Source organism: Cryptomeria japonica, chromosome 5 (assembly GCF_030272615.1).
Source record: "Cryptomeria japonica chromosome 5, Sugi_1.0, whole genome shotgun sequence".
Classification (NCBI taxonomy): Eukaryota; Viridiplantae; Streptophyta; class Pinopsida; order Cupressales; family Cupressaceae; genus Cryptomeria; species Cryptomeria japonica.
The window spans coordinates 784,573,100-784,586,048 of record NC_081409.1 but is presented as its reverse complement, the minus strand read 5'-3'; the positions used below and the strand labels follow the sequence as shown (position 1 = coordinate 784,586,048).

Genomic DNA, 12,949 nt, shown 5'->3' with positions numbered 1-12,949 from the left:
GTTGAAGGCAGTCACCTCATACCTCTTGGACAGCAACATCTGAACCTGCAAATACATGAGATAAGTGTTGTAATGATTACATAACTATAATCCATAATCAGATCTAAGGATCTTTTCTGGTTGGGTTTTTCCTCCTAGGAGGTTTTCCCAGGGTAACTGTGTCTTGCTCTCAATTTGTTCATTTCTATATTGTCATTTTCTTTCAATTAAACAAACTAATTAAAAATAAATTTTAAATTCTAAGTTATGTCAATCTGAAAGTGTTAAAATTAACATCGTGTGTGATAAAGTTCAAGTTTTGGTTTTGGTGTGAGTTGAGGCCTTCATAGGCTTGGGATTGTGAGAGTGAAAGGTGAGAGAGTGTGTGGGTTTGCCACACTACTGCTGACGACCTCTGCATCACTATTCAGCTTAATATTAACATAACAAAAAAGTAAAAACCAACTGAGCATATTCTTCATTCATATATTTGAATAAGTCATGCATGATAGTTCTAAGTGACAAGGGACATCCAATTACATCCTAACAAACTTATCACTTTATGAAAACTTCATGAATGAGACATAGATTCAAAGCTTTGGATATGCACCATTAATGAAAAACATTATACCTGCTGAGCTCGAATGCGACCTTTTCGTTCAGCCAAACAATTTTGCAAGGCAGTTTGTAGAGAATTTTCTAGTTCTTCAATTCTTTTATGTAATATCTCCAACCGCCTTCTCCACCTACCAACTGCACGCACCAAATATCAGATGTATATGAGCTTCAAACAAGCAAAAAACCTTTTATGGTCAAAACAAACATTTAAGGCAAGCTGATCAACTAGAAACTGAAAAATAAATTGAATGAATGATTCAATAATCGGATGATTACATTGAACGATATACACACGTATATATAGAGGTTACAAGACGATGTTCTATAATTAGAACATAACGTTAAAGTAAAAGATTAAAGAGCTAAAAGCTAAATTAAGCTTAAAAGCTAATTAACTAAAAAGAAAAAGCTAAATGCTAAATAAAGCTTAAAAGCTAATTAATTAAAAAGAAAAAGCTAAATGCTAAATAAAGCTTAAAAGCTAATTAACTAAAAAGCTAAATGACCATTAAACAAGGAACTAAATATAGGCGACTAAAATATAATTAAATATTCTAATACCCTCCCTTAATGGTCATGCTATCTATCACACCAAGCTGCCCTCTAAATTTGAGAAACTTTGCCGAGCTCAAGGACTTGGTGAGGATATCTGCAGTCTGATCTTCTGTAGGAATGTACTGCAGTATCACTTATCCATCTTCAACATGCTGGCGGATGAAATGACAATGAAGCTCCACATGCTTTGTCCGCTCATGGAAGACTAGATTTTTGGCTAATTTTAGAACCCCTTGTTATTGATTATCACAAAACAAGGGAGTAGGTCCTGGTTGAGACATCTGCATGTCTGCAAGCATCCTACATAGCCAAATTGCCTCACATGCTGCCTTAACAGTTCCCCGATACTCTGCTTCGGTCGAGGAAAGAGCTATTGCTTATTGCTTCTTGCTGGTCCATGTGACTGCACCTGTACCCAAGCTGAAAACATACCCAGAAGTTGACTTTATGTCATCAACACAACCTGCCCAATCTGAGTCTGTAAAACCAACCAGCCTAGGATCTTTGCTTCTGTTGTACAGAATGCCAAAATCAGGAGTGCCCTTCACATATCGAAGCACACGCTTTGCTGCAACCCAATGTTCAACTTTTGGGGCTGACATGAAGCGAGAAATATAGCTCACAGCATAACTGATGTCAGGTCTAGTGGCGGTGAGATAGATGAGGCTGCCCACTAGTTGCCTGAATGAAGACTCATCCACTACAGGTGAATCTGATTTGGCTGATAATTTGAGCCCTATCTCCATAGGTGTAGATGCAAGTTAACAATCTTGCATACGAAACTTATCTAGTAGGCTCTTGGCATACTTTGACTGAGAAATGAATATGTGGCTATCAGTCTGCCAAACCTCTACACCGAGACAATAATGGAGAAGTCCCAAATCTATCATATCAAAATGCTGACACAAATTCTGTTTGACCTGCATGATCAATGTGCTGCATTGCCAGTAATGATGAGATCATCAACATAGACTACTAGAAATAGAATATCATCACTAGTATGTTTGACATACAAATTGGGATCTGAACGACTCCTCTGAAAGCCTTGATCAATCAAGTACTTATCAATTTTGATGTACCATGCACGAGGACCCTGTTTGAGGCCATAGAGTGCTTTGACTAGCCTACATACCTGGTGTTCCTTACCGGCAACCTTGAAACCTGGAGGCTGCGTCATGTAGACTTCTTCCTGCAAATCACCATTGAGAAAGGCACTCTTGACGTCCATTTGATGGACTTTCCATCCAAATTGAGCTGAGAGAGCAAGGACAAGCCTAATGGTACTCATCTTGGCTGTGGGAGCAAATGTCTCTTCATAGTTGATGCCCTCCTTCTATGAAAACCCTTTTGCCACCAACCGAGCCTTGTACTTATCAAGACTTCTATCAGCTTTATACTTGACTTTAAACACCCATTTGCAGCCAATGGGCTTCTTTCCTGGAGGAAGATCAGACAATACCCAAGTGTTGTTTTTCAGAAGACTATGTTGCTCTGTTGCCATAGCCTTTTCCCATTCAGGTACACCTTTAGCCTCTCTATATGTTTGAGGCTCATAAATACTGTGAATGTTGGCCATAAGAGCAAAATTAACTGTCTTTTGTTGGCTCTTACCTCTAACGGATCTACCCTCAATGAGCTCATCATCATGAAGATCACCAATGGTCTTGGCCCACCACTTAGGCCGAAGAGTAGAAGTACCAACATCTGCTGCAGGATGAAGAGCGCCTGGAATATCTAGAGCAAGCTCCTTTGGATGTGGATCGAGAAAATCTTGAGGAAAGTCAAGGGGTGCAATGTCATGCCTGGGAGACCCTACAACTTCAAAGTCAACTAAATCCCTCCCATCAAGTGGAGCTAAGGGAAGACGAACACCCATACTTACAGCCTTTGGAGGGTGATCCTCAGTGCTCAAATCAGGAGAGGAAGGCTGAAAAGGCCCTCTTTCTTCATCAAATACTACATCTCGACTAAATATGAGGTGATTAGTGTCTATATCAACCAGCCGATATGCCTTGTGGTTGTCACTGTAGCCGATGAACATCAATTTCTGACTCTTTGGATCCAGTTTGGTGCGCGTGGCATCTGGAATCCAAACATAAGCTGTAGAGCCAAAAACTTTCAAATGACTAATTTTGGGCTTCCTGCCAAACCAAGCTTCCTCTGGAGTCATCTTCTTAACGGCCTTTGTGGGAGACCGGTTCAGAAGGTAGACTGCAGTGAAGATTGCTTCCGCCCAAAAGTGTTTTGGAACATTTCTATGCTCCAACATAGACCGAGCCATCTCAGTGACTGTACGGTTCCTGCGCTCAACAACACCATTCTGCTGTGGGGTGTAAGGTGTGGTAAGCTGATGCTTAATGCCATGTGATGCACAAAAGTTGGTGAACTCTGTAGAACAAAATTCCCCTCCATTGTTGGACCGAAGAGTGACTATCTGACAGCTTGACTCTTTTTCCACTAAGGCCTTAAACGTTTGAAACATGGTGAACACCTCTGATTTCTGCTTAAGAAAATAAACCCACATGCGTCTGCTGAAATCATCAACAAATAGTAGAAAATACCTGCATCCAGTGACTGATGGAGTGTTCATGGGACCACAGATGTCTGCATGAACGAGTTGCAAGACCTTGGATGCTCTCCAAGCGTCTCCATCTGAAAACGGAGTCCTATGCTGCTTTCCAGCTTGACACACTCCGCAAACTCCATGATTCTAAGTTTGAATCTCAGGTAATCCTACGACTAGATCCTCTCGAACCAACTGAGAGAGATAGTGGACATTGAGATGCCCATATCGCTGATGCCAAAGAGTGCTGATGGAAGTACTCCTAGCTGCCATGGCGAGCTCCTGAGAACCAGTAGAATCAACAAGTCTATAAAGACCATGATCCTCAATACCAATTGCAATTGTAGTGCGAGTCTCCTTGTCAACAATGCTGCACTTGTGCAACCCGAAGACGACATCCAGTTGTGGTGAATGCTGCATAATCTAACTGACTGACAGTAGATTGAGCTTCATACCAGGTACAAAGTATACATTGAGGAATATTAAATCCCTCCCACCAGATGAAATCTGAATGTTGCCCTTGCCGACAACAGTATACTCTTCATCTCCACCAAAGATCACTGAATCAGTGAAAGGCATGTACTCTGTAAACCAATCCCGACGATGTGTGAAATGTCGAGAGGCTCCAGAGTCAATGTACCAGGCTGATGATTGAACATCATCAGAGGAGGTTTGGGCCATGAACGCATAGAAGGCAGATTAAACAAGGAACTAAATATAGGTGACTAAAATATAATTAAATATTCTAATAGAAACGAGGTTCAAACTTCATGTATTTCACTATTGAATGTTAACATACAATAAAACAAAATTAACTGCAATTGAAGCTTCAAAAGTAGACAAAAAATGTGGATGCATAATACAATTTTAAAACAGATTACTAATTGGTGATCGAAAATAAGAATAATACTAAACCTTTGCCCTGAAAACTCTTTGTTCTATAATCTAACCAAAAAACCACTGCCACATTATTGTGACCTGTCCTTCCTGCAAATACAGTCCGCGTGCTTGGCCTTATTTCCATGATTTGCCCTTTTCCAAACATCCAAACAATCATTTTACAACCGATAGAGTTATTCTTGGTGAACAGTGGAGTTATTGCATACCACTACCACATTATTTTGACTTGCACTTCATGCAAATACAGTCCTAGTGGCTGCCCTTATTTCAATGGTAGATTTACTCTTTTCCAAACAATCATTTTACAGATGATAGAATTATTCTTGGTAGAAAGTGGAGTTATTGCATACTTACCAAATCTAGATGCATTTGGTTCAAATTTGACTGGATCCATATTTTTTGGACCAGCTGGATTTGTTCAATTTGTATGCACTTTTCAATTCCTATAGAAAGTTTACCAACTCTTTTTTCGAATTCCATGTTCTAAATTTTTTACCTCTGCAATGAATCTAATTTTTTGAATCCAGTATCTATGGTTAAATGTCTATTGTGAGGAACCATTGCTGGAAAGGACCTTTTGGTAGGTATGATGTGAATTGCAGTTCCCATTCAGTAAGGACCAAGCTCAACAATTTTCAAATAAGTTTGGCACAAATGGCATAATATTTCTACAAAATTATTGAAATAAACTTGATGATAACAATAACAGGCTTGTACTCCCTGTTAATAGGGTAATTGAGAATAAGGATAAGTGCATTGTAACATGGAGATTGCTGAAAGCTGGTTTTTCTAAAGTTGAATTTGATGGAGCTTTGAAAGGTGCTCCTGGCCCAGCTGGCACACATGTTGTGATTAGCTCCCCCCGAGGTATTTTTTTGAAAGTAGGCTCATTCTTCCTTGGTTTGTAGACAAACAATAATGTGGAGGATTTAGGTTTGCTTTAAGGTATTAAAATGGTGTTCTCAATGGAAGGCAAATTCCTAAAAGTTGACGGGATTCCCAAGTGATTATCCAAGGGTGTGTTATGAAATGATTGAATAATTGGAAACTCTTCAGTATCTTGGGAGAGAATCTTGTTGTTGGCAGGAACTTTGAAGCAATATCGTATAGTTATTGTTATAGACTCGGAGAATACAACTAGGAGGAGGATTTTCTAGCAAGATTGGTATTGCTTTGAATGATAGGGAAATCGAAAAGCTCTTTAAGTCAAACTCCCCTATGTCTAAAAGTGGAAAGTGTTGATTTTGTGATCAGACTGATAACTAAGAACAGAAAACAATAAATGCAACACACATAACACAGCAGTACCCTCGGAAAACCTCCTTCTTGGATGTGAAAAACCCAGCAACAAATATCTCAGATTGTATTAGATCAAAACACAATAGCAGACTTACAATATTCCCTTGCCAGGGCATAACCAAAACTAGAACGCAACTTATCTGAGACACACAAATCTGCCTTGAAGTTCTGATCACTGTGAATCACTTTGACAGCCCAGAATGGAGTTCGCTATCTTTGAATGATGCTTGTGTAGTCATATATGATCTTTGCCCAGCCTGGAAGATGGATCGCCAGCCTTAGACAGAATTCGCTTGACTGAAGATATCAATTCGCTTGCAATGTTTGCTGATTAGAAAGCAGAGGGCAGATCGCTAGCCTGAATAGCAGATATAACTAGCTGAAGATGATTCGCCAATAGTAGATAGCTTGCTGGTTGATGTGCAGAGGTAAGTTGCACATTAGAGAGATAGATGATTCGCTTATCTGATTGTGATTTGACCTCAAATCACCTTGCATATATAGGTGTCAATGCCTTCTATAGGTCTCTAGTCGGCCTTGCATAATTTTGGCGCCAAGAATCACAAGTTACATTATGATTTACAAGTTACACATATAGGTCTTGACCTATTACAAGTTACATTATGGGTCTTGCCCAATTTTCATATTTGCAAGTTACATACACAGCCCAAATAGGGCCAGACCTAAACAAGAATTTATGTAACAAAATGTGATAGCAAACATGGCTAAGGCCGACAAGCCAATTAGCCATTAGGTGTACTAGGTCGGCCCTAGAAGGGATCCGACCTAGCTACACATCAACAGAAAGTTCCCAAACGTTTGGGGCCTGAGCTCTAGCACCTGCTTAGAATTCAAATGAGCTTCACTTAGCATCTCCTATATCACCAAAGTTTTGTTCACCACCCCCAGCCTTTGATGTTGTCCATACCATTTAATCATACCTAGTAGTGGAAGTGGTTGTCTATCTCAAGGAAACCACATGTAGGATGTCACACACAACCTTATCTTGGACTCATGCCAAATATTTCAGCACTCTATCTACCATTATTACCCTTACATTTGGTTAAATAATCTTGCAGGAAAGCTGGAAACTAAAAAGTGAGCAAATAAGATCAATGAGCTAGTCTTGAGCTAGTCTCCTACAATCTCCTATGTCGCAACTTCTTGGCAGACAACAATTCTTGACACTTGCCAACTCCCAATGTTTAGCAGCCTAGACAAACAGCAATCAGTAATATCCCCCATGGATTCAATCTGCATGAAACTCAAATGCCAGGAAGGGATTTCATCCTACCTGATATTACTTTTACGCTGAGGTTTTCATCTCAGGAAAAGTTCAATCATTCAAATGAATAACTCACAACAGTCTTAGGAATAATGTGATACATCCCAATGGTTAATGGTGCTCGATAAATGCTCGTTTGAAATTTATTAATTTAATTTCCAAAATAGTCAACTAGTCAGACTGAGTTTATTTTGGCATCAACACTTGGTTTAATCTTATATTAATAATGTAAATATATTATTGGGGTTCATCCCATAGTGTGATGGTTAAGTTGTGATTTTGTTGATGTTGCCACCAAGGTTCAAACCCCCACTAGGCCATTGTGATTGCAAGCTTGTACCTCCACTGCTCCAATGTGCTCACTGATTAGAACCATAGCATTTATGTTGTTGGTGTTCATGCTAGGTGAGTTAGCAAACATTCATGCCAGGTGAGTTAGCAAGCATTCATGCATGTGCTCCATACCCTTGCTGGGCTGGTGTGCTTGCAGGCTCCATGCCCCTACTAAGCTACCGTGCTCACGTTTGAACTATTGTGCGTTCACGCCAGGGATGAGGTCCCCTAATTGTGGCCTCACCAAGTCTAAGCTAGGCTAAGTCCCAGATTCACCAATTAAAAAAAAATGTTAATATATTATTAGATTAATAATGTTAGTATATATCAATACTATATTGTTGTTTATTAGAGTTGAAAAACACTCTTATCAATTCAAAAGGACATCTTTATGCCGCTGAAATGGAGGGAACATGACAGCCTTAATAACACTAGGGTTCAGAGAACTAGAGCCCCGATTAGGGAGAATTTCATTAAAAATCTTGTGGGTCGAAGTCAGGATGTGGAGTTTAGGAGCTAGATTATCAGGTGTATTCTTTCTTATAAGAAAGATTTTTTTCGTTGTGGAGAGTTCAGAGATGGAAGTACAGAAGCAGGCAGGTCACTACCAGTGTGTGAAGGGGGGATATTGAGAATCTTAAAAGCTCCTCATTTACAGTTGCCAAGATTTACCTAATCTTCATTGAATCCTGAGAAAAGGTATTTTGGAAACATCCAGCTGTTTCACCATGCCATCACTATCCCTGACTGGTGTCGCAAGGGCTTCCCAGCAGGCCTTCCTGAAGCTTGAGGTCAGGGTTGCAGTGAAGGAGGAAGCAGGTGATCCTCAGACATCAAGCCATTAGTTTGCTGGTGCGTTTGAAGTTTCTGTTATTTGTTTTTGCATACGTTGTCAAGCAAGTTAGAGTTGTCTTTAAATTATTTGCATAGAAGTATATATCTTTCTCAAAAATTTATTTGCAAACCAATAGATACAGATACTATCGGTTTCTTAGGATACAATTGGGAAGAAAAGGACAACAATTGAGAACCCCAAAAATGCAGAAAAATTCAAAAAAAAGAGAGAAATAACTGATTTTTTTAGATTTACAGCATCCTAATTGCAGAGAGAGAGAGAGAGAGAGAGGCGGAGGAAAGCATGAATTTTGAATATGGATTTTTCTCATTAAATTTGAGACTGCTGACTACAGTCCACAGTGCACAGTGCACAGTGCAATACTACATGGTTCCAACTTCAAAAACAAAACCTTAAAATCAATTACAAACTATAAAATAAAAATGTCAACCTAGAAAGTAACACCAAGTGCACAGAACCAATGTGTAAAGTCCCCTTTTTAAAATAAGATCTAATAATAAATAATAATAACAAATTAAAATATAAAAATAATAATAATATAATATAATTCCAAGTTAATTAAGTTTAATGAAAGGTCAAGAGGCATGCCATGAAGAGTTGTGAATCCCTCAAACATGAGATATAAAAGGGAGAAGAGTTCATTTGAAAGAGGTTATTGTTGGCATTATGTGAACCGGCATGGCATTATGTAAACCGGCATGAAGACATAATGATATTGTATGTTGTCATTGATGTCAATATGAGACATGGTGTGAACCGGCACATGTGATAGATGAAGAGAGAGAAGAACTGGCATATGTATGAACCGGTTTATATGCCAAAGTGAAGCGGCATATTTGTTCAAGGTGAACCGGCATGTAGTTATGGGAACCGGCACATGGAAGCATTGTATGACTACCGGTTGGTAGGTAGCTTCCACTTCAGGATTTCCGGTTGGAGTACCTCAAGTCTGTGTGACTCAATCGGTGATCTTTGTGTGATGAGTTAGCAATATGATGGAGGACAGATCATGTTGCCACGTAAACTTTGTGTGCGTGAAGGATCTTGCATGAAGATGACTATTCCTATCTACCTCGGGAATGTGCGAAGTCTGTCAAACGGTGACAACGCGTGATGAGTTATCAACCACCATGAAATCAGTGGATAATGTACAATGGAGAATGTCTTGAGATCGATTCAAGATTGTTGCATTTAATGCAGTATGATTCAACGGTCAGGATCGAACCGTTTAAATTGCTTAACCTAACAGGTTTAGGGTTTAGGGTTTTTGCTACCGACCTGTATGTTTCCTATAAGGTCGATGTTGTGTTTCTTTCTGAGGTTGTTGGCAAAAGTTGTGAGTGTGTATCCAAGGGAAGTGATACGTAATTCTTGCCAGACCAAAGGAGAGAAGAGATACCTCCAAAGTGAAAGTGCAGAAGGAAAAGAGGAGCCTAAACGGATCTGCATTAGCATTGAGTGTTGTTATAAGATCATTGTAATTCCTGTTGATCTCTAACCACTTCAACGGTTGTAAAATCCCCTAACAAGGTAGCCTTAACTGGCTTGATTCAAAATCCCTTAAATCGGGTGGTCCTAACAGGCTTGATTCAAATCCCTTAACCGGGTAACTCGAGGCTAATGAGTTCTGAGAAGCTATAGAGCTTAGGAGATCCTTTCAGCTATTGAGTTCTTGAAATCCTCTAACAAGGTGACCCTACCGGGTTTAACCCTTAACCGGGTGATCCCTAACAGGATCGGTTCCTACCAGAACCTATTGTAATGTCTTTAACCGGACAAGGCTCCTAACAGAGCGGACTTCTAAAGAGTTCAAAAAGCAGCTTGTGGGTATTCATCCCCACCGTGGTTTTTCCCAGTTGGGTTTCCACGTGAAAAATATGTGTGTCATGTGAAATGCTTTTGTCTTGTGATGCTTTGTTTTACCTGTTAAGCATATGAAGGTTCTATGTTTTATGCCTGTCTATAAAACATATTGAACTCACTGTTGTGAAGATCTGATGGTTAAGTTTACCTGTTTATGCATGAGAATATAATGATACTGTAGTATTGAGCTAAGAGGGTAGCTTATTGAGTGACCGGTTCATGACTGATTGAGCTGTACTGGATGTTACCGGTTGCACTTTGTTTTACCGGTATCCCTGTTTGTCAGTCATTTGGGGTATTTGTTGTCAAACCGGTTTTGGACTATATTTGTGTTTGTACTGATTCACCCCCCCCCCTCTCAGTACCGGTTTAGTATTCGTGGTTCATCATTGAGTTATCAATTGGTATCACAGCACTCCAGGTCCTCTGTGTTGTAAGCTTAACCGCTTGAGGAAAAGATCCTAGTCAAATGATGAAGAGGGAAGGTCCAAAGTTTAACAGGGAAAAGTTTGGTATATGAAAAGACAGGATGAAGATATTCATCAAAAGTATGGGTGTTCAACACTGGAGTTATGTTGAAAATGTATATGTTGTTCCTACTGGTACTCTCACCGATGACCAAAAGAGAGAGATACAAGAAAATGGGCAAGTCATGGAAGCCCTCATCAGTAGTCTATCTGACATTGAGTTTATTGATGTTCAGGACAAGGCAAATCCCAAAGAGGTATGGGATGCTCTTGAAAATATTTATGGTGGTGATGAGCATGTAAAACAGGCTAAGGAAGAAAGCCTAAGAGGGAAGTTTGAAGACATGCGGATGGTTGAAGGAGAGACCATTCAGCAGTATGGAATAAGAATCAAAACAGTTGTTGGAGAAATAAAGAGTGCAGGTGGCAAAATAGAAGATTCCACTGTGGTAAGTAAAGTCCTGAGATCCCTGTTGCCGGTCTATGCAATAAGGATCGCTGCTATTCAAGAGCTGAGATCAATAGACAAGTCTAAGGTGTCCTTGAACTCCATCATAGCCAAGTTGACAGCCTATGAACTGAATAGTTTTGATGGCAGTGTTCAAAAGACAAAATCAGCTTTTAAAGCCTCTGCTATACCATCCAGAAAAGGAAAAGAGGCTAGCACTAGTGGGGAACCTAATCAGAACAAAGAAATGAAGGATGAAGAGTTTCTGATGGAATTTGAAGCTCTTCTTGCCAGGAGATTTCCAAAAGGGACTGGTAAATACAAAGATAAGCTCCCTTTGAAATGTTTCTCCTGTAACCGGATAGGACATATTGCTATGAACTGTCCCAATAGTGACGACAAGGATAAACCGGAAAGGTTCAAGAAATTCAAAGAAGGAAACCGGAGAAACTGTTTTGTGGCAGTTGATGAAGGTGTCACAAATGAGGAATCAGAAGATGAAGAGAATGAAGACATTATGTTTGTTGCTGTAAAGGAAGATGTGGCAGACAAGAAGGCTCTTGTCTCCCGGTTTGATAATTTCAATGAGTGGATCATTGACAGTGGTTGTTCTCACCATATGACTGGTGACCGGAGCAAGTTTCTATCCTTAGAGGAGTATGATGGTGGTGTGGTTCGCTTTGGCAATGATGCACCATGCATGGTCAAAGGCAGAGGGTCCATCTCTTTGAATGGAAAGAGTAGTGCTGACAATGTGTACTGGGTTGATGGTCTCAGACACAACCTTCTAAGAGTTGCCCAGCTAAATGACAGTGGCCTCACTCTGAAATTCAAGAATGGAGCTTGCAGAATCAAGGGAAAAGATGGTAAAATGGTGGCCACCGGCATGCAGACTAAAGATAACTTATTTCATTTGAATGCAAATATAAGTACATGTCTTATGGCTAAGCTTGATGATAACTGGATATGGCATAGGAGACTCTGCCATGTAAACTTTGATAACATTGTAAAGGCTAGTAAGATCAAGGCAGTTAGAGGGTTGCCGGTGTTGAGCAAACCGGACAATACCTTATGCAGAGAGTGTCAATTGGGGAAAATGTCTTCCTCAACCTTTAAAGGTAAATCTTTCACTGCTGACAACTTGCTTGATCTTGTGCATACTGATTTATGTGGTCCTATGAAAACTAGAAGTGTGCAGGGTGATAGGTACTTCATGATCTCAATGATAACTGCTCAAGAATGATGTGGGTCACATTCTTGAAAGACAAGTCTGAAGCCTTTGTAAAATTCAAAGCTTTCAGAGCATTAGTGGAGAAGGAAAGCGGCAAAAGGATCAAGTGTCTCAGAACTGATCAAGGAGGGGAATTCACTTCCGGTGAATTCAACAAGTATTGTGAAGAATTTGGCATCAAGAGACAGGTGTCTGCCCCTCGGACTCCACAACAGAATGGCCTAGCAGAAAAGAATAACCGGACGGTGGTTGAAGCAGCTAGAAACATGTTGATTCAAGGAAAGGTAGCTCACACCTTTTGGAGAGAAGCGGTGAGCACTGCAGTCTACACTATGAACCGGGTACTCATCAAAAAGGGTAAGGACAAAACTCCTTATGAGTATTGGACCGGTAAGACACCTATGGTTAACTACTTTAAGGTATTTGGTAGCAAATGTTACATCAAGAGGAGTGAACATCAGGGCAAATTCGAAGCTAAATGTGATGAGGGAATATTTCTAGGATATTCCACCAAGAGTAAAGCTTTCAAGTGCTACAACAATAGGACTCAGA

The 12,949-nt window shown here is 39.9% G+C and overlaps 1 protein-coding gene across 3 annotated transcripts in view; it reads right to left on the bottom strand.

Annotated features, from left to right (window-relative positions):
* LOC131049196 (uncharacterized) overlaps positions 1-12,949 on the bottom strand; it is a 127,430-nt gene that overhangs the window by 99,425 nt on the left and 15,056 nt on the right. For 2 of the 3 annotated variants that reach the window (XM_059221740.1, XM_057983228.2), the window contains exon 2: positions 611-732. The exons of the other annotated variant lie outside the window; for it this stretch is intronic. In XM_059221740.1, the coding sequence (XP_059077723.1) occupies positions 611-732 (122 nt within the window). The remainder of the gene's footprint in view (positions 1-610; positions 733-12,949) is intronic. 3 annotated transcript variants of the gene reach the window in all.